General features: G+C 35.5%; 5 protein-coding genes across 6 annotated transcripts; 3 read left to right on the top strand and 2 right to left on the bottom strand.

The window, feature by feature from the left end:
* The first annotated feature begins 159 nt into the window (after window positions 1-159).
* LOC145218462 (melanotransferrin-like) lies at window positions 160-8,122 on the top strand. Its single transcript, XM_080085865.1, has 17 exons — window positions 160-449; window positions 782-896; window positions 1,018-1,275; window positions 1,497-1,649; window positions 1,717-1,873; window positions 2,077-2,185; window positions 2,426-2,581; window positions 2,781-2,900; window positions 3,311-3,422; window positions 3,762-3,872; window positions 4,263-4,397; window positions 4,741-4,896; window positions 5,796-5,970; window positions 6,037-6,178; window positions 6,375-6,458; window positions 6,702-6,761; window positions 7,156-8,122. The coding sequence occupies exons 1-17, from the start codon at window positions 426-428 to the stop codon at window positions 7,315-7,317; spliced, it is 2,229 nt and encodes a 742-aa protein (XP_079941991.1). The 5' UTR covers window positions 160-425; the 3' UTR covers window positions 7,318-8,122.
* A 481-nt stretch (window positions 8,123-8,603) lies between these two features.
* Window positions 8,604-12,494, bottom strand: LOC145218463 (cytoplasmic 60S subunit biogenesis factor ZNF622-like). Its single transcript, XM_080085866.1, has 10 exons — window positions 12,270-12,494; window positions 11,837-12,023; window positions 11,647-11,770; window positions 11,266-11,405; window positions 10,235-10,316; window positions 9,970-10,178; window positions 9,682-9,844; window positions 9,189-9,338; window positions 8,941-9,053; window positions 8,604-8,840 (listed from the first exon to the last, which is right to left on the bottom strand). Exons 1-10 carry the CDS (start codon window positions 12,444-12,446, stop codon window positions 8,707-8,709), a joined length of 1,479 nt encoding a protein of 492 aa, XP_079941992.1. The 5' UTR covers window positions 12,447-12,494; the 3' UTR covers window positions 8,604-8,706.
* A 602-nt stretch (window positions 12,495-13,096) lies between these two features.
* LOC145218467 (UPF0193 protein EVG1-like) lies at window positions 13,097-15,051 on the top strand. Its single transcript, XM_080085870.1, has 5 exons — window positions 13,097-13,406; window positions 13,463-13,525; window positions 13,583-13,768; window positions 14,301-14,441; window positions 14,567-15,051. Exons 1-5 carry the CDS (start codon window positions 13,316-13,318, stop codon window positions 14,746-14,748), a joined length of 663 nt encoding a protein of 220 aa, XP_079941996.1. The 5' UTR covers window positions 13,097-13,315; the 3' UTR covers window positions 14,749-15,051.
* Window positions 15,052-15,499: 448 nt separating this feature from the next.
* Window positions 15,500-23,504, bottom strand: LOC145218461 (MICAL-like protein 1). Of its 2 annotated transcripts, XM_080085863.1 has the most exons (15): window positions 23,376-23,504; window positions 23,050-23,267; window positions 22,637-22,836; window positions 22,508-22,572; window positions 22,301-22,434; window positions 21,119-22,003; window positions 20,026-20,667; window positions 19,821-19,894; window positions 19,428-19,522; window positions 19,214-19,337; window positions 18,894-18,941; window positions 18,301-18,403; window positions 18,147-18,220; window positions 17,926-18,040; window positions 15,500-17,304 (listed from the first exon to the last, which is right to left on the bottom strand). In XM_080085863.1, exons 2-15 carry the CDS (start codon window positions 23,193-23,195, stop codon window positions 17,142-17,144), a joined length of 2,868 nt encoding a protein of 955 aa, XP_079941989.1. In that variant the 5' UTR covers window positions 23,196-23,267; window positions 23,376-23,504; the 3' UTR covers window positions 15,500-17,141. The 2 variants fall into 2 exon arrangements, with proteins under 2 accessions (XP_079941989.1, XP_079941990.1); XM_080085864.1 differs by lacking the exon at window positions 18,894-18,941 and having other exon boundaries at window positions 23,376-23,503.
* Window positions 23,505-23,689: 185 nt separating this feature from the next.
* Window positions 23,690-27,621, top strand: LOC145218468 (centromere protein M-like). Its single transcript, XM_080085871.1, has 4 exons — window positions 23,690-23,817; window positions 24,460-24,663; window positions 26,694-26,822; window positions 26,944-27,621. The coding sequence occupies exons 2-4, from the start codon at window positions 24,486-24,488 to the stop codon at window positions 27,153-27,155; spliced, it is 519 nt and encodes a 172-aa protein (XP_079941997.1). The 5' UTR covers window positions 23,690-23,817; window positions 24,460-24,485; the 3' UTR covers window positions 27,156-27,621.
* The last annotated feature ends 34 nt before the right edge of the window (window positions 27,622-27,655 follow it).

Genomic DNA, 27,655 nt, shown 5'->3' with positions numbered 1-27,655 from the left:
GTGCGATTTTTTAAGATTTTTTTCCTTGCAAAGTCATTGCGCCATTTTCGCCAATCGAGTTCTCACGTACGGCTGCGCGAATTTTCTTCTGCAAAAAAGTTGCTAAGTTGATATTATTTTACTTTTGAATGTAGCTTTTGGTTACCATTAAAGTTAAGCACCAATTAAATAAAGCAGTTTAGAAGTCGACGTTGATTGGCTATGCATATCACATGATATGATAAACAAACAAATTTGTTTTGGCGGCAATATTAATGTACATGTGCATTAAAACAATTGCAATGCTTACGAAACTCTTTTGATGTTTGGTTTGTTTGGTCCTTTGTTTGCTGCAATGATGAAAAACAAATCCTGATTTTGTAATACAGTGCTGAATTAACGTTAGCTGTTGCTGCAGTTGATTTGAGTCAGTTATCAACAGAAATATGGGAATAGGCTTCATGAACATGGTAAGTATTGGATTGCATTTATCTATGTGTTTTGTGATAAGATATAGCCTTGGGGTATTTTCGCTTTGCATAGTTTCCAAGTAGGTTTTTTAATTAAAAATTGTGTTAAAATGCATTTGTAACTGAAACAACTGTCTACCCACTTTTGTAAATGTTTTTGTTACACTGTCAATTGTTGATGCTATTGCATTCCATCTCAATTTTAAGTGCTTATGTTTGTTTTTCATGTATTTATGTAACAAAATATTATAAACATTGAAAAAGTAAATAAATACCGTCTAGTCGTGTTTATGGTATTTCCATTTACACTCTCATATTTTCTATTTAACTAGGATGGTGCTGCTCCAAAAAGTAGTCAAAGTAGATGTTTGGTTGGGTGGGCAATTGTGTCCATACTTGTCATTATTGGTTTGGTGATTGGTCTGATTGTAACCAAGAATGAGCTAGGTAAGTGATCAAATTGGCTTCTGAATATTTGAACCTGACATTACATTCATTTGAAAAGGAAAATATGGCAATGCTTTTATGTTTTTGTAGTATTATTTTTTTGTTATTTGTGTCTTTACAGCCCAAGGGACCCTTCAAGTACAGGTGGTGAGGTGGTGCACAGTAAGTCCAGCTGAAATGAATAAATGCTCACTTATGCAAAAAACTATGCTTTCTGCACAAGTACAACCTGTCCTCCAATGCATACCCCGGGCAGGCGTAGATGATTGTGTTTCGGCAATTGAGAGTGGATCTGCAGATGCAATGACCACTGATGGGGGTCATATGTTTATGCACCGTGATAAACTTAAACCTGTCATGGCAGAAGATTATGGCGAAGGTAAAAAGAATAGAAACTACATGCAAGTCATATGCATCAAGTAACAAAAGCGGTGCCTAAAAAATCCTGTATTAGTCTTTTTTTAGAGGAAATATTTTTCATTTTGCTACACAGATCATTTTGCAGTTTATACTGATAAACCATTTTTGTCATATTTATGTAAAAAAGTATTATGGCAAAAAGCTACACTGAAGTCGGCTATAAGTTAATATGTTTCTCAGGTGATGCAACATATTGGGCAGTAGCAGTTGTAAAAAAATCTGATCCATCCACAAGTTTCACATCGGCTGGTTTGACAGGCAAAACTTCCTGTCATACAGGTATTAACAAAACTGCTGGTTGGGTAATGCCAGTTGGAGCACTAAAAACCAAAGGTAAAACTTAATGTGTACCAAAATGAACTAAATCAGTTAATACCCTAACAATGACCTTGCTTTTTAGGAATTATTACTGGGTGTGATGCAGCAGCTAGTATTTCTTCTCTCTTTGGCAGTGTATGTGCACCAGGGGGTGGTGCAGATTTGTGTTCAGCTTGTAAAGGCAGTTGCAAGCGCAATTGTGATAATGAGGACTATTGTGGATACAGTGGAGCATTTAGGTAAATCTTAGCTTCATCAGTAACACTTTTACTAATGAATTTGGTAAACAATAAATTGATTTAGACACTTTTATTAAATGCTCATAAACCAAACAGTGAGGTTTTAAGTCTTAGTCTTTAGAGGTCAAAAATGTTGGAATACTAATACTGTAACTTACTGGTTTCAAGAATTCACACTATTATCTTTATTCTTTATTTTGTAGATGTTTAACTGAAGGCTCCGGTGATGTTGCATTTGTGAAGCATACCACTGTTCGTGATAATACAGACGGACTAAATACTAATGAGTGGGCCAGTCTTCTTGTATCTTCTGTAAGAAAGTTTCTTCATATATATATATATGTAACATTTCTAATAAAAACTGTACTCAAAGCTATTTTATGTTTACAAAATGTCTTTAATGACTTTGGTGTCAGTACAAAATAGTAGAAAGATCTAAAAGTTTAAAATTGGGAGGTATTTAAATTTTAAAGTTGATGTCAATATTTAACAAAAAAATTTTGATGACAACTTTGTGGTGGAAAACTAAAAAAAAACATTTTTTTGTTTAAGGATTATGAGTTACTTTGTACTGATGGAAGTAGGGCACCAACCTCTGCCTACCGTACATGCAATTTGGGAAAAGTTCCATCTCACTCAGTAGTTGTGGGAAAGACTGCAAGCGATGAGATAGCTACTCGTGTCACACAATTGCTTGAAGTTGCCCAGGTGGGTAAAATATTTCTGAATTACATAATAATTATTTAAAGTTATATTTTTGTTCAAGTTCTTACTAATTTGTAGTACATTTTTAATTTTTTTAGCAGTTGCAAGATTTTAGTTTACTTTTATTATTATTGCGCCCCCCCCCCCCTCCCTAAAATGGCAAGATTTTTCGTTTATTCTTATTATTTAAAATGTATTTTAGTTAAGGTATGGTCCTCACACCGATGGAGACTTTCAGCTGTTTAGTGGGTCTTCTCCAGATTTGTTGTTTAAGTCTTCAACACAACAGCTGCTTCCACTTAAAACAGCTTGTACCATTGAGGTAAGTTTTGATATATATATATATACGATTTACTAAAAAAAGATGCTACGAACTGAAATACTAATGAAAAAATCCATAACAAATGTAAATTCTGTGTCACTAAAAACAAAACTATCTTGGCATCTAAAGGACTTCACATTGTAATGCCAACAGTTGAAACAGCCAAACGAAACACAACTGGGCCTAAAGCCACACTGCAAGTGGTTGTGTACTTAACCCAATGCTTTGACACATGACCTTAAAAAGTAAAGATACAAAACAACTTTCCAGTCACATTTGTACACAGTTTGTTTCAAAAAATCCATGAACAATTAGGTTTTGTACATAACTTGATTAGTTCCAACTCAAAAGGTATTATTAAATTTTTTTCGGGACAAAACTATTCAAAGACATTGTTACATTTGTGGCAGGCTATGCTCGGCCAGGAATACATCAATGCCCAGGCAAGCATACAGTGTACAAATCAAATAGATGTACCCAACTCCCGTTCCTGTCTGTTACCACAACATGTTGACAGCATGGGTATGTGAAAGAAGAGAAATTTGATACCGTGTGCTTAAATTCTCAACTCTTTAGCACTTTTTAGTTCGTTTTCTTTCTAATCACCAATCTTAATTCGGTAAAGTTTGTGCAAGCACAGATTATGCCTTGCAGATGTCAAAAGTTGTTCAATATTGTATGATGTAAAATGTATTTTTTGCCATTAACTTTCCTATGTCTCTTGGCTATCAGTTTGTGATATTTCTTTTCTAAAGATGCGAATCATTTACCAAATAGGCCAACATATTGCCTTTGTCTCTGTCTTACTTTATGTTAGTGTGGTCACTGTGGTTATCCGATTGTTATTTTTTTGGCTACCAGAATCAAGAATTCGGTGGTGCGTAGTGTCAACAGAAGAAAAAACAAAATGTGAACTGATTGGCTCAAGAATTACTGCAATGGATTCTGATGTTACTGTTGTCTGCTTGCTGGGTAACAACTTATACAAAAAATACTTTATATAATGCATGACACTGGAGTAAAAACTACTTTCAATCAAAGAATGTATAATTATCGCTTTTGGCCGAATCGCAATATGTTTTTCGACCGAAACCGAATCTTTGCAAAAATAGCCATGTTGGCCAAATAAATTTGGCGAACTGAATATTCGGTACATCTCTAATCTAATATTTGCAAAGTATAACATTTGTTTAGTTTCAAAAAAAAAAATATATATATGTGTATAATAAGCATTAATGCAATCAGTTGATTGATTACTTTTGGAAATTTAATGCACCTTTATCCAAGAGGTTTTAGAAATAATATTTTGTAAAACACAAATCAAGTCTAAATCAGATAACTGCTTTTATTATTCATTTTTAGCTGAAAATGTTGATGCATGTGCTTTGTTGATATCACGTGGGTCTGCTGATGTAACCACTATGGATGGTGGAGAGCTTTATAATGCTGGCATAAACCATGGATTGTTGCCAATTGTCGCTGAGCACTATGGGGGAGGTACTTTAAATTATGCCACTATTTTTAACTGAGAATGCAAAATATTGCAAGTAACAGAGTCAGTCAATGAATTTACATGAAAAATTTTTTTTTTAATTACCAGTTTTTTTATATTGTTCAGTATAATCACAGTTTTTTTGCAATTTGCTTTAAACATTTAATATGTTTTTTTTCTGTCTTAGGAGAACATTTGATAACAAACGTTTACTTTAAAGCATTACCAAACAATACTGCAGAAAAAAAGATGTCATTTTCATTTCAAAATTATTCAAATGCAATAAAAAATCTTTTGATAAATATTAACTGGCAATTTTAAACACATGACTTCATGCAATTTTTTTAGGCAGTATTCCGTCCTACTATGCTGTTGCTGCTATAAGGGCAAATGATACCACAACTAAATTTACAAAAGAAGGCTTAAAGGGCAAAAGGACTTGCCACACAGGGTATCAAAAGACTGCTGGCTGGAACGTCCCTGTGGGCTTGATGAGCAGGAATGGTAAATATTATCCATGGATGTTGCAAACCAAAGTGCTTTTAAAGTTTTAGTTGTGATAGATATTTTTACTTAAACCTAACACGTCAATGTTACAACATTTACTGGGAATGTCCAAAACTGCAAATTTCTGTTTGGTCTAGCACCAAGCATAAGTTAATGTTTGGTCGAGCACCGAGCTTAAGTTAATTCTTAGTGCATTGTGTAGTCACAAACATTCCTCATTCCACCCTAGTTTTGTAGCTTTCCTAGGTCCCTTGCGCCACCAGTGGTGTGTTTAAGCTGTACAGACCCCAGAATATGTGTTATTCCAACATATGAAGCATTTAATAAAACATTAATTTTTGTTCTTGGATACCCTTTTGAACACTAGTTTCATAATACAGGGCATGAATATGCAAATTTAATGCTCGATCAGTTTGTGCGATTGAGCGACCGAGTACTTGGGTTCTGGCTTGACTCGTGCCATCCCCGACGTATATACACAATGTCTATATTTGGTGGCTTACTGGGTCTTCAAACATTTCTTTAAATGTCAGTATGAAGTACCCTGTGCTTGGTTAAGCATAACAAAGATCTGCTTCCTGCTTGATCAAGCAGAAACCTTGCTGTCATAGCACATTCCAAATGAACAATTTGAATTCTGTATTCATTTATGTCAAATGTTTTGTAGTTACAGACAATCCTGGGTAACACTGTCAAAAAGTTAATCTGAATTTAAAACAGAAGCATGAATTCTTCGCGCTTTACTTATTTCTAACATTAGAAAAAATTAAAACTGCTAATATAAAGTTAATGGGGATATACAACTCATAAATATTTGGCCGAAACTAAATTTAATATATTTGGCAATCAAAAGAAAACTGACACTGCACATTAACAGGCCACAAAATTTGATTTAGCATTCTTTATTGGAACAAGATGTAACTTGCCACTGGGTCTTGCAAGTTTTGTCAACAGCAGCTGTGTGCCAGGGATTGAAAGTTCTGAACCGGGTGTTATAACCCAATTATGCCTAAACTGCAGGGGTGACTGCACAAAGAACAGCCCATACAGTGGCTATACAGGAGCTTTCACGTAAGAAATAAATATTCTGTTACCAATCGGACAAATTGTTATGAATTTTTTGTTTTGTTTTTTAAGCTGTTTAAAAAATGGTGACGGGGATGTGGCATTCATTAAACATACAACTATAAGTGTAACGGAAAGGCAACACTTCATGCTGCTGTGCCCTAACGGAACCATTGCTCCCCCAGAGGACTACCTTACTTGTCACTTAGCACAGGTAAAAGCTAAACTTTTAGTGCAAAGCAAGTCTCAAAGCATCACGATTCTTAAGTCAAGCGTTAAATCTTCGCCCAAAGTGGTTCATGCTTCATCAAGCAGAACGCATAGGTTTTGCTGCTGCACTATATCATGTCTGTTGCAGTTATGCCACATTCCACCAGGAAATAACTAAAGGTGTTTGCTTAACCTTACAGGTTCCACCCCATGCATTGGTTACATCTCAACATCACTCTTTTGAATACAATGACAAAGTTTGGTACCTCCTTAACCAAATCCAGGTATATTTTTAGTCAAATTGATCAATATCAACGTTGTAGAGCCTTTCTGGCAATTGTATTTTTGCACTGACGTTTTGGCGCCCTGTACAAATCCCCTTCATCAGGGTAAATAACACTGAATGCCCATAGTACAGTGCGTAATAAATAAGGGAAAAAAATAAATGCAATAACAAGTTGGTATTATACCTACGTAAGTTTGCTGTTTAAATGGTATTGAAATTAACAATACCTAATGTTTTACAGAGTTCTAATGATAACATCCTTTTTACCAGCCCAACAGGATCTAATGATCTTATTTTCAAGGTATGTTGGTATAGCACAGTGGTTCTCAATCGTTTACTAATAGCATAATGGCTGCTATTTTACCTATGTGCACCACCCAATGGCAATAGGATTTGTATGGGTGGACCAAGAGATGGGCCCATTTTTTCAGGACTAGGTGATATTTTTTAAAAGGAGCAAGGGGATAATTCAAAGAAAGTCCAAGACATGAGTTTTTACCCAATCCTGGTTCAACTTCAATTGGACTATATTTCACTCATAAAAATGATACAAACGCCATAAAGCAATAGTAAAGCCATACATGCCAAAAGGTAGTCTGTTCTAACCCAAGCAAAAACCAACATTTTTTTTATTTACTAAAGCAGGGCTTGGTTTCATTCTTTGTTCTGCTATATTAATTTAACTTGCCTATCAGGACTCCACTCAATCCTTGTGTAAAGTTCCAATCAATTGCTCATGGCGACGATTCCTTGGTCAGGAATATGCAACTGCAGTGGATGGAATACAATGTAGCCAAGCTACACATGCCCCCGTTACTTCATGTAATTATGGAGACACTTGCCCAGGTTCTAAGTAACACATTAAAAAATCCAATGTGTCTTGAAGGCTGGTATTGATTTCCAAAAATGTACCAAATCAATTAACACATAATTTTTTACAATGAAATTTCAGATGCTCCATTTTAACACTTTTGTGAATTAATGTTTGTGTGTGTAACTAACTTTGTATTTTAAAAGACTAATGGTTTGAAAAAAGCTGCAAATGTTTGGTTTTGCACCATGTTTCTAATAGTAATGAAGTGTCCAGCACATCCTTGTTTATTTAGTTTCAAAAACTATAAATGAATTTAATTACATTTTATGTTCCAGTTATTGCCAACCTATCTATTGCATATAAGTTTGTCTGCTTGGTACACAAAGCAAAATTTAGGTGTAAGTGTCATAACTTTATGTACCAAACAATATCTCCAGAACAAATTTAATGTGTCTGTTTGCAGTTTGCTTACTTTTTTACCTTGTAGATGTAGCAAATCAATTGTGTCAGTTCTAACATGTAGTTTGCCGTAAATTTGTACATAGTGCTTGCTGTAGTTTTTTGTCAAGCCAGAACGCCTTGTCATATCACATCCCATTCTATAACAAAGTGCAATAAGTGCGAGACCAGTGTGCCTTCATTTATTTGCCTGTATTCCTTTTATGACTGTGTCTAAAATCCGAACTGTAGCCCGGTATTTCACCACTGTGCGAGGCCAGTGAGTCTTCCAGTGTATTGCGAACATTTCTCCTCTTGCTCTTCATCATTGTGGTAAATCAAATATTGGATTAAGTGTGATCATTGCTTTTTTGTGTCATAGCATTGTAACAATACATTAAACTAACCAAGTCTTGTTTCACAGCTTTCAAGTTGCGCCTATATAGAAACCTATTGAATTTGACAATGTGGAGTTGTTTCTCAAGTCCATAATTGTAGTTGTTTAAATTTTCTATTTGGTCGGTCACCGAGTATCTCACGCTATTGCTTGGCCAAACCTGTGGGTGCATCATGACGTCATAAACCTTCCCAATTCCATGGTAGTTTTGTCGCTAGTCTCTTGCCAGTGGTGTATTAAGCTGTACAGGCCCCCAGGAGTGCATATTTTTTCACCAGCTAAGATATTTCATAAAACAGTCTTATTTGTACTTGGATACCTTTTGGAATACTAGTTCAGTATGTTAGCTGGGCATCAGTACGCAAATTTAATGCTCTGGTCAGTCTGCTCCGCCAAGCATCAAAAACAGCGATGCTTGGTACTGAGTTCTGGCTCAGCTCTTGAGTTTAAACAGTGGCATGAATTTTTTAATCTCAATAGTACTGCAGAACAAATTTTAAGTTGACAGTATTTTTGTTTATTGCTGAAAGTAAATGTGATCAAATTTGAAAAGTGCCCTCCACCATCAGCCAAAAACACAATATGAAACGATAGCCTCTAAAATCCAATCTGGTTTCGAAAGTGTTTCATCATTGTTTTGTTGTTTGAGGTTGATAACTTCTGTTGGTATTTGGTCTTCATTTGACGGAGATACTTAATGTCGCGATCATGGAGTTTCAGTAGGCTTGTGCCTGCAAAAAATACAGAATCACCATTGTCCACTTTAGCATTGTATTCATAAAACCACTTTGTACAAGACAAACTGGAAAATAAAGCCTAAACTAAGCTTACCTGAAGTTCCATGCCAGCCAATAGCTTTATATTGGGCCATCAGTCTATCAATTCGCTTTCTTCCAGTTCGCTGACTATGTCTTTCGACTGGGGGGAAGTTTTGCTTGTAATATCTGTAAAAAACATAATGTAAAAAGACTTATATGGGAATGTTTAAACATAGTGACATGTATAAAAGCATTTCACCTGTAAAAACTAACCACAGCACTCTTAAAAAATTTTATAGAACATACAAATTTGTTGTTTACCTCATGAGGCTTCTGTGGCCAATGCGAGCACCAGATGGAAGAACCATCTCTGTTTCATCACCGTTTACTTCTGATGTATCGATCTCAGCGATACTTAACTCTTCCTCCTCATCACTATCTGCATCAGGGTCGTAATCTGGGTAGCTGGGGCTGTTGAGTCAAATCGAGATTAAAAGTGAACCACCAAAGGGGAGTTCTGGTAAAATTTTATTTTTTCCTTTTACACTCAAAAATCTGCCTATTATTACCAGTGTTTTTTTCTTGTGTAATTAAAATGTTTGTATTTCACAACCATTAGTATATATTTGAACTGAACACTATTCAGGCCCTTCAACAGGCAGCATGGTCATATATTTCACCTAAAATCATTTTCAACTCAAATAGATAACTATTTGGGTGTGATTTCCCATTACAAAAGTTTGCTTTCATTATTAGAAAAACTTCATTTAAGTACAGCTAAAATTTCTCTTGTCAGTTAAAACCGAAACCCTACCTGAAGTCATAAAAATCAGCATATTCCAATGCAGCATCTCCATCTGTAAACATCTTGCAGTGCCCTTTGTCTTTCATGTGCGTTCTGACAGCTTTCAAGGAGTAAAATGCATGACCTTTCTCATTGCACCATAAACATACATTTCCAACGCCAACCTTTTCCCCTGTGACAAAATTTAATGTTGTATATTTCACCAAACCCAAACTGATCACAAAAAAATGTCAAACATTTCATCATCAGTTGCAACATAAAAACAAATAATTTTTTTCCTTTTTAAAAATTGCTCACCTAGGTACATAAGTAAGCCTTCCAAATCCACAAGGTACTTTAATTCGGGAATAAAAAATCCATGAATCCCGGACATGTGTGACACACCAGATTCCACATCAGGAGATTTTTTATGACAAAACAGGCAATCTTTTATACCCAGGAGTTGTTGTTTTGGTCCAACTTCAGACAATAAGGATTCAACGTCGGCATCGGAGTCAATTTTTATCCTTCAAAAAACTTGCACATAGTAAATATTGAAAAACTTGTTCTTGCAACTGTTTACTTGGACATAACTCCAGCTAATGATGATGTTTCTGTGGTGGTGGATTCTGGGCGGGATTCTACTTCAGAGTCTGTTTGATCACCTAGAAAGAATGTAGGAAGTGGAAGTGACACAAAAATAAACTGAAACATATCAGCATCAAGTGCATAGGCGTCGATTTTTTAGCATAAATTTTCTTTTGTGGGGTGGCGAAATTTGGTCAAGTGGTTCCTTACATGATCAAAACACACTAGGGTACATATTATGGTTTGTAGATGGTGTTCGCGGTTATTGGAAGGGAATAAACACATACATTACTATATATGCAATATTGGTTAACTTGGATGTAACACCTATGAAAGTCCCGTCACAAACCGCCCATCTAGTTGTGGAGTTGTGTCACAATACGTGTGTGATGTAATCACAGCAGCGTACTGGTTACTAGCAGCAAAAGTGTATCTCGTGCTGCAGCGTTAATAATCTCTAAGAAGTAGTGTGGTTTAAAAGGTAACATAACGCAAACTGCCACCCCGGGAATCGACACCTATGATCAAGTGTAAAAAATATGGAAATGTGTTGGTGTTTGGTTATATCATCCTTTGACTAGAACACACTTTTCTCTGCTATTGCAAAAAATTCAGTCAGTGCCAGTTTGTAACACTGAGCATAACACTACAAAGATTACTACAGTTAAATAAGACCAGTGAAATTGTGGTACCTGTACCACTTGTTATAAGCAAAGGTCATCCAGGTGTGATGCAAGCATAGGAAAAACTAGAGATAAATTGATGTGTATTCTTGAGCCATGATTACCATAATAATGCATTACACACCAATGATGCAACATAGAGGATGGTAGTTCTTGTGGGGCAGTCTGTCTAGATATATTTGTGGCATGCCAACACTATACAAAACCTCCATGTTGTATGCAAGCATAATAAGTTTGGTTCTCACTTAATTAGACTGAATCAGACAAATTTGCCCCAAAATTGCATTGGGCATTTAAAACAGATAATGTTAGCAGTCAAAATTATTGTGAATCATATATTTACCAATTGTTTCTTCATCACTAATTTCCTCCCAATCATCATCATCTTCCTCACTTTCTTCTTTTTCTGCATCCTCTTCCTTTTTGAGCTGCTCCACTTGTCTCTGGTACCACCTCATTCTTGGATTGTCACCTTTGGCAAACCTGGCGAAAAATTGACTTTTTATTACATGAAAATCATAAAAATTCTTAAGCAGGATTTCCTCATACAGATTCCAGATAATCGCATAATTTGATTAATAACAAAAAAAAACTTTGCAATTAAGCAGAATTGTCTGTACTCTCCTCAAAAAGCTGTTTTCAACTGTAAACTTTGAACAGTGTCTACCTGGGTAAAATTATGATTAGGGAAACTTTGGTAACAAGAAAAGTAAAACAAACATACTGTTCTGTAGGTTTCGTTTCGTTGGTTCGAAGAATTGTTGGTTGTTGCAAATTGTGTTTGGCCTCGTTGAGGGCTTTATTTACAGCTTTCTGTTCCAGTGTTTCATCCTCACTTTCATCAACACCTAAAAACAATTAATTTGACAACAACCTCGTATACCAAGTGATATATTTTTCACAATTTGTCATACTTTTCTCATGGTGTGCTTGTTGCTGCTCAACAAGTTGTTGTTTAACACTTTCAATTTCTCTTTGTTCAGCTTCTTTGTGCTTTTTCGATTTCAAATGGTTATTGTAGGAATTAAAGGAGTTGAATTTTCGCTGACACACTTTACAAGCAATGCCTACAATATTCTCTTGGGACTTGTTATTTGCCACCTGAAATAAGGAAGTTAAAGTTTGAGAAAGCTTTTCTTTGTACCATTTCTATAATTGCCTATGCATCCATCATACAAAGTGCATGTAGCATTGACTTTTAGTGGGTTTTAATTTATAGTACATCAGGCCTTGCCAAATCCCAGTCAAGCAAACTGTGATAGTCAAAATTCCATGCAAGAAAAATATTATCTGCACCTTCATTATTTTGTGAAAAACTTTATGTTCATGGTACCATATTATGCTTACCAAAGCTTGTTGAGCGATCACTTTTTCTTGGAAGTTTTGTGCCGACACAGGGGGCAAAGCAACAACTTTCCTCTTTAAGTTGTACCGATGCCAATCGGTTTTGTAATGAGATCTCTGAATGTCAGCATCAGTAAATGCCACATGGCATGTGATGCAAGTAAATACAGACTGCGACATTTTCTACCAAAGCATAAACAGTTTTAAAAATAACAAAATTTCCTTCAAATTGGCATAAAACGGAGCTATGATACAATAAATCAATAAAACTACCCCACGATTGGATGAAACGAACAATAGAACTCAAAAATCACGTTAATAAAACTGAATGGTGATCCTTCACATTAAACTAATTTTTTCGATTCATCCCAGTCAGTGTAGCCAGTTTATTTTAACGCAATACCAACAGACTAACTACTCAGAAGTTTGTTGACTTTCGTTGCACAACACCGAGAAATCCAACTATCCATCCACGCGTGTTGGTGACGTCACGATATGTTTACAACACAGTATCTAAAGATTACCACAACTTACCACTCAGTAACTGAAGTATTTTGTTTTTTCTAAATGCTGTTGCATTTGACTTGCGTTTTTCTTATATTTTACTATTTCAATGAAATCAATTAATTCCAAACAGTAAGTTTGATTATTTTTTTGTTAAAAAACTAATAGTTGTTACGAAACTAAAACATATTATTTGTAATGGGCAACACAGGGTGTCGCCATTTTGTCATGGAAACTAATGTAAATTGTTTGAGTTTACTTGATTTGTGGTTATTAGAATAAGTAGGTAACAATGTTGTTATATTTGAGATTTGAAATACATTTTGATACAACCAGATGGTTTTTAATTTTTTGCAGTGGGTAAGGCATTGAGGAGAAGTTCCTGTCATTCTTTGTTGTGGGTGGTTGGCCTATACATAGTATACTATGTTTTGAAAAATGAGTACACTTTTTTGGATTTACATATTTATTTTGATTGGTATGTATACAGAAGGTAGTGTAGTTTCTTGTATTTGTATAACAGTAACTTACCAACATATAAAACAATGAAATCAAGACAAGCAGTGGCCCAGGGTGGCATGTTTGGTACCTCAAACCCTCCTCCATTAAGTAACCAGACCAAAGATCTATTAAAAGGTAAGTTTGATATATTTCAGTAAAGCAAATATGTTTTCTCATTGTTATGTTTTTAGTTATGATGGAAGAATCCAAACTGAGCAACTTTCAGCGACGCAAACTAACTGAAACAGTTGGAAGTAAGTTGACTGGAAAAGTCCAAATGCCATTTAATTATGTGTAAAAAAAATTTCCAGGAGGCCGAAGCCTTCCTTTGAAAATGCCGCCAACGTGCAGTGAAAAGGTCTTGGAATTGGAAAGCTTTCCCCCACCTCAAAAATCTTTTACAATGAGAGGAGTACCGTCTCCATCTATTCGCTCCAGATCTGATATTGAGGAAAGTGGAGCTTATCAACGAGACCAATTTGTGCCTAAACCAATTAGTAAGTGGACTCATTTCCAAAACTAAAATTCCACACCACAACAGCCCAGTCTGCAGAGTATGGCAGCTGCACACGCAATTTTGTTTGAAAAAAAATTTGTCCACGTTTTGGGGTTTGCATGCGAAAATTTTGCACCAAAGGCATTTAATTGGCCTGTCTTGACCTCTTTTACTTGCTTTGCGCCTGCTGAGATTGGTCTTGCACGCGAACTTACGGGTCGTGCACGCGGGACATGTAGGTCCTGCACGCGCAAGATCTCGTCGGGAAATGCCATGTTCTGCAGACTGGACAACAGCATGTCAGGTCATGTTGATAAGTATGAGCCAGAAAGTCAAACTTGAATTGATCACTGAGTTGTTTCCTTGTTTTGGCATCAAAAGCTAAACATTACATAATGATGATATTTTTCCAAATCTTCTTGCTGGTAATTTTAACACAATGTGTAATTTAACTAACATGCTCGATTGTCCCATGTTTCTCTCTGTAGTGGTTCTATTTATTGATTACTTTGGTTTTTTGTTTTCTTTGCTAGAGTCTTTGGAAAAGGAGAAAGACAGGCTTTCCAATATTATGGCATTTGGAGAAGATGTTAAACCAAAATCCAAAGAAGAAAAGTTAAAGGAATTGCGATTGAAAACAACCCAAGTGAAAAAAATTGACAGATTTGATGAAAGTAAGATGTTTGATCATTTTTTGGCAAATATGATTAAGTGGACCTACATTGGCATGATACATGATGTACTTTTGCCCAAGTGCCTTTTTTGCACATTTGCAGTAATTTTCTATCATATGTTTCAGTTCAAGCTGAAATTGAAGAAAGACACAGATTTTTAGAAGAAATGGAAAAACTGGGCCAGGGCAAAAAATATCGACCCATTATTTCATCCCAAATATCAATACTCATACGAGAAATGGAAATCATTGATAAAGAGAGAACTGCCAAACTTCAGCAGGCTTTGGAAGTTGTTGACAAATCTTGAGACTTGATTTGGCTAAAATTAAAACTACTTGTCTGTTCGGAAAAGCACTTACAAGTTGCCTGAGTGTTTAGAAGCACTCCTTAACTTTGAGGTTGGTGTCTTACTCTTATAGGGGTATGTCATGCTGCTAATGTTTGGTATTTTTAGTCTTAAGTATAAACTGTGTTTTGTGCAAAAACTAGACACTTAAGCCAAACACAGCTCCTGTTATTAAAACAAAAAGTTATGGTCTTGTATCTATTGCCCAAAGCTTGTGTATACTGTATGTATTTGATTGTTTTATTGAAAGGCAAGTTTAATGTGTTGGAATTGTAAAAAAGTACTTGAATTTGAAAATCAGACTATCTTGTCGGGTAATAGCAATACACATAATAATCATTCAGCACATTTGATACTTGCCCATTAAAAGTAGCAATACTATCTGCAAATTTTCATGCTTTGGTACTGTTTCTCCCATATACAGTTGTTCAAACTAATAAGTAACCTTGGACACCCAATTACATTTTCTCGGTATCACACTAACTTATTTTTGTACCTAGTCCAACAGACAGACCTGTTTGTATTGTTATAGTTATGTAATAATACATGTTGACAATACAGTATATGAAACACAATCGTCTGAATGAAACTTTTTGCACATGCATGCACTACACACTTTGTGGTGGGATTATACAGTAATGGGAAAATTATTTTGGAGGGAATTGCACATATTAGCTAATTTGAAGCTGTGTGCAAACATTTTGAAAAAAAATCATCTTTGGCAAACCACCCAAGCATTTTATTTCAACATAACCATGCATTGAATTTAAGTACTGCATTTACCATTGTACAGAACACATACAAGTGTAATTACGGATATGGAAATAATTTTGTCATGATTGTTAGAAACAGTATGGAGTGAAAATGCAAGCGTTTTTGAAAGACTCTTTAAATTAATACTGCATGTTTAGTTCAATAAAATACCTCAATCTCAATACATACAACCAAAGGTACCAATGAAGGGTCAATACATATCACTGACTTTATCTATTCACAATTTGGTACTTAGTGTTGAATGGAAAAACTGGTCATGGAGACACATGATGTCTAAGTAACACAGAAATAAGGGGTCACACGCTTTTTAAAAAGTGTTAAAAGAACCAGACATTGTTAGTAGCATTCGGGTACTAGGTAAAAACAGCATAAGAAACATAATCGGAAAAAATACTACAACTTGCACCTATGTTTAATGTTATTCCACCAACTGTTAGTAGAAGAAGGTCACGAAAAAGATAGGTCAGTCAACACATAAAACTATTTTGTGTGTTGCAAATTATTTTAGAAACTTAGAATGTAAATGCATATCCGTTGGCCAATAGTCGTGCTACAAAGCTAAAATTAGGGCGGTTAACATAACAACATTTGGACAGAACTGAAATGTCTTTGCCAGCAAAGAAAACAATAAGGCACTGTTCAAATAAACAAATACTGCCTGTGCAAGGGTAAACATAGATTTGCCAGCCTATTTGGCAACTTGTACAAAGTCTGATAATGTAAGATGCTTGGCAACATTTGGGATTTGAGTAACATATACACATATATATAAATATATGTATATATTTGATCCTGTACAAACATTTCAAATAACAAATACACATGGTTTGAAACCTTTACAATAGTACTAATTAGTAATTAGTGATAACAGTATTAATGGTACACTAGTGCCTTAAATATGTATCAACCATACACCCTGACCAAGCAGGGGTTAAATAACTTTACGGTTTTAACACAGTGGTTCCCAACCATTTTGGACAAATTCCTCCCTTATCAATTCAATACAATACATAAGATATAGTAAACCATACAAAGATTATTTAAAATTGGGTATTTTACCAACTTCACAGGCCATATCCCAGAGCTTAAGTGTGTATTTACAAACCACATGTAAAAACCAAATTCCTTCCCTGTTGGAAACCACTGTTGACATGACCTTAACCCTTTAACCTTTAAGGTCTGCTGTGAACAGTTACAATAAAACCACATGTACACAATACAGGTCAGCTAGTGTTGACAAAGAGGGTTGAACTACAAGCAACAGTTTGATATCTGGAATAGGCAGCTAATACATATTACTGCTAGGTGAACACTGGTGACATAAAACTAACACAGTAGGCCTGTACTGAATTGTTTGGCAGGTTTCAATTCCAGCAAAACACATTTAAATCAAGGTCTTGAAAAGTGTTTTTTCATGGCGTAGCAGCGAATTTCTTACATGGCAAAGCGCCGTTTAATGCACCCCAAAATACTATCATAAACATTACAAGAACATTTTTACTGTTATTTAAACTATTTTAACTACTCTGCAAACCTGCCATAAAGCTACATGCATCGCTAACAGTTTTGTAAACATGCAATTACTCTTGTTGTGAAGAAGATTGTGATTTTTCTGGTTTCTTTCTTTTGCTGAACATTTTCTTTACTTTGTTCTTCTTTTTCTTTTTAGTGGTGTCAGAGTCATTGGGCGAGTCACGTTGCATCTTTTTCATCATGTCGTAGGCAGCATCCTCTTCTTCTTCCCTGTTTATTACACCACTTTTTAAGCAATACAGTACACCTCAGTTAAACAGGATCTTCACTTAATTTGGACAAAACTTGTGTGGTAAGGCTTAAACTAATCAACAGCGATTAATCCAGATCTTCACCTAATCCGGACATTTTTTTGGTCCAAATGGGTCCAGATTAAGTGAGGTTCACTGTATTTTTAAGTAACTGTTGTGTATACTGCATCACATGCACCATTGTATGATTTCACCTCAATAATTACATATGGTTTTGTCAGTTGTTAATGAGTTCTTATTAGGGACTAAATAGTGCTTTTTTCAACTTACTTTTTGCTCTTACTACTACTGTAATGGATTATTTTAAACACCTTTTAATTTTTAACATGGTGTCTATTGAGCAATAAATAGAGAGTAGAGTGAATAAACATCGGTTAAGCCGGATTCGGTTAATCCAGATTTCGCCTTATTCGAACAAAACTTGAGTTACAAATGATTTGTAAAAAAATAGCGCTTTAACTATTCGACATTGGTTGATCCGGATCTTTGCCCAATCTGGAATTTTTTTTAGTCCAAACTGGTCCAGATAAGTTGAGGTTACTGTATGTGACATTGGACATAAAAATGGTTTTACTCTTACTTTACTCTGGCCTCCTCAATAGAGTTAATTATAGTGTTTCTTCTTTCAACAATCTTCACAAGGTCTTCCACCAGTTTAGCTTCTTCCTCTTTCTCTGCGTCTGTTTTCTCATTATCTGAAAATCAATAATGCAACACCAGTCAGAAAATCGCAAATTGTCACCAAAAAAAAACCTATGTCGCACAAAATCACGAAGTTTGTGGTTGTTTAAACAAACTTGCCTGGTTTGTTAAGTAGTTTTCTTATCTTAAACTCTACATCTGCATGTTGTTGTTCCAATCTTTGCTGTTGCATCCTGTTAACATAAACAAATACAAACATATTTTAGGAGGGAAACCTTGAGATAAAGGGACCAAAAAACATATTTTTACTTACAAGAAAACCAGATCTGTTTCTCGTCGAACCAGTTTGTTTTTCTGTTGCACCAGATCGAACCAATCACTTAACATTTGGTCACTCTCTGGTTTGTGGTCGTTACCTTCACACAAAGGGTTGTTACAACAAATACAAATTGAAAATCACATATTGACATTGGAAATATAATACTGTGCTTGTACAGCACACCCATTACAGACAATTCCAGTTGCAAAAAATACAAATACTTAACTTAAGGTTTCAGTACACTCAAATCAGTTGGCGTTTCTCGTCATGCAATATAATACATAAAAAATCGATTTTGCCACTGAATGGCATCCTCAGTTCTTATTCAAATGGACATTATTGACATTAGGAATCAATTAGGCAAAAAAGTCCCTTTTTGTGTTTTTCTCTCAATAATAAATGATGCACAACCATTGCAAAACACAAGCCATAAGTTCGAGTTTATCAAGTAGCTTTCAGGTTTTAATGATGTCAAGCATAGGAAATCCCAATCAAACATGTCAGACAAGCACATGCAGACCACACAGGCGACAACCAATTGTCACTTAATTGTCATCACTTCAAAGTTTTTAATCCCTGGGACTTACATGATAGCCAGAATGAAAGACTAAAAGCATGTGGTGCACGTTGAATGGCTAAAGTTCACAAATTTTAATGTTTTGTCAAGTTAAACTATGTCAAAGCACCCTCCAAACAAAAATAATGAAACCTGTATAACTATTTTAATACATTGCATTAGGTTGCATGATATAGGAACAAACATTGCCTGCTTGGGAAACAGGTGGTGAAATTATACAAGATTCAAGTTTTCTACATTGCCACAGAAAGCAGAACCATAATAGTTTTGTTAGGAAACCGGTACCACAAAAATCTATACTTGTATGCAAATAGGCCTTAATGTACACACCTGAGTCCATATCATCTCGTAAAACCTCCTCCAGTTTTACTCCCTTCTTTTCCAAGTCCTTTAATTGCACGTCAAGAACTTTCATTTCCGTCGATATTTCTTCCTCGGTCATTTGACTTTTCACCTAAAAATTGTGTGAAACAAATTTCATAACATAACATTGAGTATATACCTTAATGAAGGTTTTTCTTATAAATTCAGGATGGACATTTACCTTTCTCTTTACCAGAGGAAATCCAAACCCTGGTGCAGGTCTTGCTGGCTTGCTCGGCAACCGTGAAACACCCTTATTACTTTTTGATGAAGGGCCTACAAATATAGATACACAAATGATAAATTATACACATACAGGTGACATTGTGAGGTTTTCACTTCCCTAGACATGTTTAAAAGGAGGTAAACAAACAAGTAAGGAAGTTGGGTGGGTTCAAGTGAGAATTAACGGCAGTTGGTGTTTAACTATAAATTTATGCAAATACTTCCTGCAATTCAGCATACAAATAGGTGGTGAGTCATAACAACTATATGCATTACACAAACCGAAACGAGTGCAAACTAAATGTTGTCAACAAAAAGAATTAAATCTAGATGTGACAAATGGTGTTACTTGGTGTTGGAGTTTTAGTTGTTGCTGGGGCTGAAGAAGGTGAAGGTGTCTTGAGGTTTGTCTTGGCAACATATCTAGGAAAAATGCAGTGTTTACAGATTAATACATACACAAAAAATTCTAATAATTGGTTACATGCTTCAGATTAAAACCGTTTCTGAAACAGGCAACTGTGCATAATATTTTGGCCTAAAATTCAACTTACTTTCCATCAGTTTTATTGGCATCATTTACTTTCTCCATCTTTTTTTCCATTTCATTTTTCCAACTTGGAGCCGCCCTCTTGTGTTTGCGCTCAGGAGGAACCACACTGGGAGGAGACAAAACCTTCTTTTCATTTGCTTTGTGAGGTGATGCCTTTGGGGTAACTGGTCTTTGTGGAGGAGGTGGGGCATGGCCTTTTCTCCGAGAAGGGGGTTTAGGTGGTGTGCCTTCAGCCACTGCTATTGCCTTAGCTTCTTTTTTGTGTTCATACTCCTGTGTAAAAGGATTTACTCTTAGCTCATTAGGGCCTGCAACATTTATTGTCCTGCGACCATTTTCTGTTCTTGTTTGAGGTTCAGAAGTTTTATCGTCATATGTTTCCTCATCTACTCCGAAAGGGTTTCCGCCATCACTAGATTCTGCTTCTTCATTTTCTTCCTCTTCGCCAAAGGGATTTAGTGATTCATCAGCATCTGGCGAAGGTTCTTCATTCATCTCTGTGTCTGAGTCTGCAAATGGGTTTAAACTGTCATTGTAATCAACTTCATCTTGATTTGTGTCTGAAGTAGTGTTTGAAGAAGCTTTGCTCAATCTTGGCTGAGGCTTTGGCTTTTCCAAAAGTTCCTGCTTTGCAATTTCAGTCCTACAAAAAAAAAAAAACTTTTAGCACATAAATTATTGGCAATGGTGATACAGTATCTCTTTAAACAAAAGCCATTGTTTTCCCCCAGATTATCTGTGCTATAAGGTTTGTGTTTCATGAAACATCATTTCCAACAAAAAGTTTCACGCTTTTGATTACAATCGTGAAATATTTCAACAATGACTGTTCTTTTTTTTCTGCAATCATACAGTGCCATAATACAAAAAGAACAAAGTGGTTAAAGTGGGAAAAAAATCATCTATTGTGTTATCTAAAAAAAATCATAAGGTTTTTGTTTCATGAAACATCATTTCCAACACAATGTTCCATGGTTTTAACTATATTTGTAGAAACAGTTTTAACACAGGGCATTCATTCTACAAGAAATCACTGTTTAATTTTTTATTTTACAAAATGAACCAAGTGGGTCAAATACAGATAATTGTTTTACCTTGAACTGGGTATTGGTGGTTGGGTCACTTTTGGAAGTTCCTTTATAAGAGGTTCTGTTTTGGATGTTGGAGAAATGTCATTTTTGACTGTTAAAAATGCTTTCTTATCCTGTTGTTTTTGTTCTTTTACATCTGCAAGCGATTTTAGAAGAGACGGTAGCATGTCCTTTGTGGCTGATGGTGAAAGTACTTCATTGTTGGAATTATTAACAACTGGATCCTTGGTTGTGAGATCTATTTTGTTTGCATTGGTTGAGGGTTCAGGCTTTTTATCATGATTTACCTTTTTATCTGGCGAGCTATGGACTGAAAGTTTGTCAGGAGTTTTCGCAACTACTGTTGGTTCTTCAGCAGCATCCTCAAAAGGATTGCCATCTTTAGTATCAGCACTCTCTGTGCTATTGCGTTTACTGGAACCAACACTTGATGTGCTACTGGGTGTCCAAGTATGTTTTGGGGAAGATTTAGACCCAACATGTGGTTCTTTTAATGGACTGCTTTTCAATTCAGAACTATCAGTGCTGTTTCTGCTAACTGAACTAGGGCTAGGAGTCCTAGAGTGCCTCTTTGATGGTGGAATCCATTGCTTCTCTGAATTATTAGTGGAAAACTTTGACACCACATCAGTAACATGAAAATGTCTGCCAGCCTTGCTATCGCTGGACACTGGGGTGGGCTTTTCTTCTTTACCCGGCTTACTGGAATCAGTTTTTGGTACTTCTGATGCTTTATTTGTTTTACTTTGTAACACTTGAGCTTTGAATGGATTTGTTTTGGTATCAATAGGTGGATCATTTGGTTTTTGGTGTGTGGCACTAGTATCCATATAGTTGTGCATTGCAACAGAACCTTCTCGTCTGTATATTCCACTAAGAGACTGGGTCCTGGAATTAAAAACACCCTTGTATAAGACAGTAAAACCAATAGAAGATAAAATCCTTGGTGAAAACATAATTAGTCAGTTGTAAAGGAATATATGTTTCGCCTAAGTGGCATCTTAAGTTCCTTATCTAATTGGTTTTACTGTTTTATAGGAAAAAAAGGCAGACAGAGATCGTCGGTGTAAGTCTTGCTGTTGATGGTTTTGACCTGTTACTAAAACTGACGTTTTGATCACCATTGTATAAGAGTAAAGTTGATTCATGTAGCAAAGAAGAAAATTGTGGGCTTTAAACTCATACCTGTGACAATGACGGTGGTATACTTTTCCTTCATCTATGTATCTTTCCACTAAGTGTACCTTTTTCTTGCATATTTCACAGATGCTGAATTTTTGCACCTTTTCTTTCAACACAGGTTTGGTTAACTCCGTATCCTGTTAAATGAACAAAAGTGATAATAAACTAGTATAAGATAAACAAATGACAGATCAGGTCTTGCAATTGTACCTTTGCAACTCGTTTTACCTCCACCTTAACCGGAGGTGGAGAAGCAGTTCTCTTCATTGGAGCTCCTATTGAAATTGGCATATTAAATAAAATGTAACATATTGCAAATTATAATGTAAATATAGATACCTTTGGCAGCTGGTTGCAACTTGTTAAGGTTGTTGTAGTATTGAGACACATAAGTTATAACACTAAGTTTGTCAGGGACTTTCATTGCAACCATGTCTTCTGGGTCAAGAAGAGCAGCAATTTCTAATTCCTTTTCAGCAATCTCAAATGCCAACTTATTGTTGTGTAAAACGTTTTCTTTGTCCAGAGAATCAAAGTCACTGTGGAATACAAAACAAATTAGCATCCAAAACAATGTACTTAATAAACAGCAAGCAATTGCATGTGATTTAAATTCTACAAATTTTATGTCTACATATGTGCCAATGAAAAAAAACTTCTATAAAGTTAATGTAGCACATCAATCAAGTTTAATATTGCACGTAATACATATGTATAAGAATCTAAAAAACACAAGCAAAACAAACTCTTACATTAAATCTGGCCTGTAGTGATGAATAAGAGCACAAAATGCAAGTCCGTCCCTCCAAGATGTTGTCATGTTGGTAATGTTGACATTCTTGTATCCACTTGTCTTTTGCTGACACCACAGCTGCAGGGCTTTCATTTTTCCAGCCATGATTTTTGTTTACAAATGTCTTTTTGTTGAAAAACAATCCAGGTTACTGATTACAGTCCAACATCATTTGCCCTATAAAAAGATGCAAAGGAGATCTATCCTATATGCAATGTAGATAATGATTTTGTTCATGAAATTTGACATAATATTAACCGAAGTATTTTAGCACTAAACCATTACCTTGGATTTAACAGGAAACATTTGTCAACTGACAGGATCACTGATCAACTCAAGAACTGATTTGTTTACGTTTCGTTTCGTTTCACTGCATGTGCGACTGTGCGTAAACAACTGTATCAACTAAATAAAAACCCTTATGTGTGTTTCATTTACAGGTCGTCGCAGATAGAATAGAAACAGAAAAATTACTTCGATAAATGTTTTCCTATTTATGGTATTAAACTGTTCAATATTTTACCCTTTTTAGAATTTTTTATGATTTCCATACTTTCGCGCCAAACTTTCCAATAACAAACTTTTTTAAGTGCTCACTGCTCTGGTTTATGTTGTTTTTAAGAGTGTAATGTATTTGTAAACTTAATTTAGGTTGCTAGTAGAAAGTTTTCTACCCCGATGGTTTCTAAATTTACCCTTTTAATCACTTGTTGCAAAACTCGTAAAGGTGCAGTTATGGTTCCGTGTTGGTTTTTAAATAACTCTATAACCCGACCCGTATAGTTTTCTCAACTTTTTTCTGATGGTCATCTTTGTCTCTGGTGCATTTTTTGTGTTTTTATGTTATGCACAGACCCAATATACAAAACTTGTGAGTGTATTATATCAGAGAGAAAACAGGTTACCATTTACTGTTTTCATGTTAAATTTTGATGTAATTCCGAATTCAGGGTGTTCTCGGTCTTTCTGTTACAATGTACAGTGGTACACGAACGAAACAAACCATTCTTCTGAGTTTAATCGGCAAGTGCTAAAATGCTAATAGCACACCCACTATAACTTAATAACACAAAGAGCCCAGGCCCAGTCTGCACAACATGGCAGTTCCCTACATGTCCTGCGTGCGCGCGTGCATGACCCGTAAGTTCGCGTGCAAGACATATTTCAGCAGGCGCAAAGCCAGTAAAAGAGGTCAAGAGAGGCCAATTAAATGCGTTTGGTGCAAAATTTTCGCGTGCAAACCCCAAAACTTGGCGTGCAAAAATTTTTGTTTCAAAAAATATCACGCGTGCAGCTGCCACACTCTGCAGACTGGACCCAGGCTATGCAGAATATAGACAAAAAGCTAAACAGTAATATTTATTTGAAGGTTATTTTTGATGCATTGTCCATACCATGTCCATTGGTTCCACCTTAAAAGTAACTGATGAAAATGGTGATTTGAAAAAATCCATTCTATTAGTTGGAAATATTACAAGTGACCTCAAACAATTTGCATCTGAAGTATTACATGAAGCTGACATTGTTGGGACAGATGTCAATATTTACACAACAGATCGACTTCCTTTGACAGGTTTGTGACTTGGTTTATATGATTGCTTTGTGTTACCTTTGTTTGTTACTGCATTACCTTCTTTTTTTACTCTGTTTGTAAAAATCACTATTCCAAGTAACCCCTAACTACCAACCGTTTCCTTCCTTATCTTGCTTCCAAATAGAATAAGAGGTCAATGACTGGGTGGCCAACAATTGGCCTTTTATTGACCCTGTCACGCTGTTACTTTTTGTTGTGCAGTTTCTTTTTATTTTTGCAATTGTGGCAAAACTAAAGAGTTGAATTATATTATGAATGAAACCTATTCGTTTATTATGGGTCCCCTTCCCTGAAGGGGACGCATCTTGATTTCACTATGTTTTTTTTTTTTTTCTTTTTTTTTTTCTTTTTTTTTTTCTTTTTTTTTTCTTTTTTCCGCCGTGAAGTTTGTCCATGCACTTTTGGCAACAAATCTTTGTTGGATTTGGATGAAACTTTCACAGATTGAAGATATGGTTATGTAGATGTGCCTTTTGGTTTGTTTGACTTAATCACCCCAGTATTTACCCCACCAGCCCCCTAAAATGGGTAAAATTTTAAACAATGTCCGAATTGGATAAAATTTGGACAGTTTGTTCTTTGTGCCATAATTAGGTATCGATTGTTGTGTTTTACCCTGCACCCCCAATATTTACCCCACCAGCCCCCTAAAATGGGTAAAATTTTAAACAATGTCCGAATTGGATGAAATTTGGACAGTTTGTTCTTTGTGCCATAATTAGGTGTCGATTGTTGTGTTTCACCCTGCAGCCCCAATATTTACCCCACCAGCCCCCTAAAATGGGTAAAATTTTAAACAATGTCCGAATTGGATGAAACTCGGACAGTTTGTTCTTTGTGCCATAATTAGGTGTCGATTGTTGTGTTTCACCCTGCAGCCCCAATATTTGCCCCACCAGCAGCCCAAAACGGGTGATTTTTAAACAATGTCCGAATTGGATGAAATTTGGACAGTTTGTTCATTTTGCCGTAATTAGGTGTCTACTGTTGTGTTTCACCCTGCAGCCCCAATATTTACCCAACTGGCCCCCTAAAAACGTTTAATTTTTTAAACAAAGTCTGAATTGCAAAAAGTATTGACAGTTTGTTCAGTTTGCCATAATTAGGTGTCGATTGTTGTGTTTCATCCTGCAGCCCCAATATTTACCCTACTGGCCCGCTAATATTGGTGAATTTCTTAAACAATGTCCGAATTCGATGAAATTTTGACAGTTTGCCATAATTAGGTGTTAATTGCAGTTTTTCACACTGCATCCCCAAGATTAATGCCACTGGCCCCCTATAATGAGTGAATTTTATAAACAATGTCTAAATTTAATGAAATATAGATGGTTTATAAAATACATCATCCATTGATCTTTTTTACCCTGTGAGTCCCACCTTCACCCCAGTAACCCCTAAGTGGGTGTGATTTTTAAACATTGACCATGTTGCATTCTTAGGTGTCAAATTTGACGTTTTACCCTGTAGTCCGATCAATTACCCCATTAGCCCCTTAAAAAGGGTTAACTTTTTAAACAATGTCATGAAATTTAGAAATTGTTTATTATATTCTATTTTGAGATGTTGATTGTTGAGTTTTGCTCTGCAGTCCCACCATTTACCCCATTAACCCCTGCAATGGTTAAATTTTGCAAACAATTGCCGAATTGAATGTGACTTGAATAGCTGTACCTCATATAGCATGATTATGTCTGCAGACTTTATATCGCCTTGTTTAAACAGATAGCACCAAAATTTTTCATAGTTTTTTTTTGCAAAATGCATTATTTACAACTTTGCATGTGTGGGGGACCCATGAGTTTCTGCTTGCAGAAACAACTAAGGCTATAAAAGACAGTGGCTGATATGGGACCTATTTAATAAAGTGTACGTAGTGTATGTGCAATGGCAATATGTGCTGAGCCACCCTTCTAGTTTTTTAAAAGTTCGTGGTTTACTATCTTAGGTTTAGTAATGTTTCAAAATTTCTGATAATTATACTGATTATAATCAGTGTTGTCGTACAGATGGGAATGTTGTGGCATCCTTGCTTGTGATTATTGTTGATCTCAGCAATAAAGAAACATTGACCAGCAGTAGCTATTTTTTGCAGTTTATTCCAAAAGAGTTTTTTATAGGTCGACTTATTTTTGTTGGTAAGTGTGAATTTGTTTTTCTTCCTATTGGAAAAATATGGCTTTGTAGTATATATTTTTCAGCATATTTAATTTACAATTACACTTGATCCAAATAAAAAATTATGTTTTTTAATTTTAGGTTTAAATGTGAACAATGAACAGTCATGGAGCATTGAGCCAGAAGAAATATCAGATCTTGCAAGACAGTGTGCTTGTCCTGTTTTATGGGGAAGTGTGAACAATGCACAAAGCATGAGCATCTTATCCAAGCAAATCTTGAAAAAAATTGAACTTGTGACCACAAACCAATATCCTACAGTACTTTGCACAGGTTTATCAAATCTTAGGTAATTTTTGTCAAAAATATTAAACGTAATATGGCTTCTTGAACACCTAATTTTTCACATAAAGAGCTTGTATGTATTTTACTTTAGATGCAGTTAAATATACATTTTTTTTTCGAAAGATGCACCACTAGCATCATAGTCATGTGTGCGTTTGGAGTTATTGGTTAACAGCTTATGAAGTCATATGTATTATGTGTACAATTTACTGTTCCTCATCTGTTTTAAACAATTGTCTTAAAACATAACACATATTAGGCTATGTGAGTACTGTTTAGTTTAGATATCCTTACCTTTTTTCCCCAAAAAATTGTACAAGTTTTGACACTCCACACGATTAAAGGGACAATTTTTTAATCCACCTCTGCAGCCTGACTGAAATTTTTATTTGTAACAAAACTTTTTTCTGTCACCATCTGTGCTCCAGCTTTGATAGCCCACCATTAAAAAAAACGGGTTATGCGCATGATGAATCTGCATTTGTGATGTTTGCTTTGTTCTTAATTC

The sequence above is a fragment of the Phallusia mammillata genome, chromosome 3 (assembly GCF_965637545.1).
Source record: "Phallusia mammillata chromosome 3, kaPhaMamm4.hap1.1, whole genome shotgun sequence".
In the NCBI taxonomy this organism is placed as follows: Eukaryota; Metazoa; Chordata; class Ascidiacea; order Phlebobranchia; family Ascidiidae; genus Phallusia; species Phallusia mammillata.
The sequence above is the reverse complement of the archived record's forward strand: the minus strand, read 5'-3'. Positions and strand labels throughout refer to the sequence as shown.

What these genes read in the sequence shown, in the direction of transcription:
- LOC145218463 (XM_080085866.1), bottom strand. Translation starts at nt 12,446, where the DNA reads ATGTCGCAGTCTGTATTTACTTGCATCACATGCCATGTGGCATTTACT. An exon ending in ACAAGCACACCATGAGAAAA is followed by an intron (nt 11,771 to 11,836) that starts GTATGACAAATT and finishes AATTGTTTTTAG; the next exon opens with GTGTTGATGAAAGTGAGGAT. An exon ending in TTAGCTGGAGTTATGTCCAA is followed by an intron (nt 10,179 to 10,234) that starts GTAAACAGTTGC and finishes AGTTTTTTGAAG; the next exon opens with GATAAAAATTGACTCCGATG.
- LOC145218468 (XM_080085871.1), top strand. Translation starts at nt 24,486, where the DNA reads ATGTCCATTGGTTCCACCTTAAAAGTAACTGATGAAAATGGTGATTTG. An exon ending in AGATCGACTTCCTTTGACAG is followed by an intron (nt 24,664 to 26,693) that starts GTTTGTGACTTG and finishes GTTGTCGTACAG; the next exon opens with ATGGGAATGTTGTGGCATCC. An exon ending in AGGTCGACTTATTTTTGTTG is followed by an intron (nt 26,823 to 26,943) that starts GTAAGTGTGAAT and finishes TTTTAATTTTAG; the next exon opens with GTTTAAATGTGAACAATGAA.
- LOC145218461 (XM_080085863.1), bottom strand. Translation starts at nt 23,195, where the DNA reads ATGGCTGGAAAAATGAAAGCCCTGCAGCTGTGGTGTCAGCAAAAGACA. An exon ending in TACCACCGTCATTGTCACAG is followed by an intron (nt 22,004 to 22,300) that starts GTATGAGTTTAA and finishes TTTTAATTCCAG; the next exon opens with GACCCAGTCTCTTAGTGGAA. An exon ending in ACGAGATGATATGGACTCAG is followed by an intron (nt 18,942 to 19,213) that starts GTGTGTACATTA and finishes TGTGAACTTTAG; the next exon opens with CCATTCAACGTGCACCACAT.
- LOC145218467 (XM_080085870.1), top strand. Translation starts at nt 13,316, where the DNA reads ATGAAATCAAGACAAGCAGTGGCCCAGGGTGGCATGTTTGGTACCTCA. An exon ending in GACCAAAGATCTATTAAAAG is followed by an intron (nt 13,407 to 13,462) that starts GTAAGTTTGATA and finishes TTATGTTTTTAG; the next exon opens with TTATGATGGAAGAATCCAAA. An exon ending in AATTGACAGATTTGATGAAA is followed by an intron (nt 14,442 to 14,566) that starts GTAAGATGTTTG and finishes CATATGTTTCAG; the next exon opens with TTCAAGCTGAAATTGAAGAA.
- LOC145218462 (XM_080085865.1), top strand. Translation starts at nt 426, where the DNA reads ATGGGAATAGGCTTCATGAACATG. An exon ending in GAATAGGCTTCATGAACATG is followed by an intron (nt 450 to 781) that starts GTAAGTATTGGA and finishes CTATTTAACTAG; the next exon opens with GATGGTGCTGCTCCAAAAAG. An exon ending in CTAATGATCTTATTTTCAAG is followed by an intron (nt 6,762 to 7,155) that starts GTATGTTGGTAT and finishes CTTGCCTATCAG; the next exon opens with GACTCCACTCAATCCTTGTG.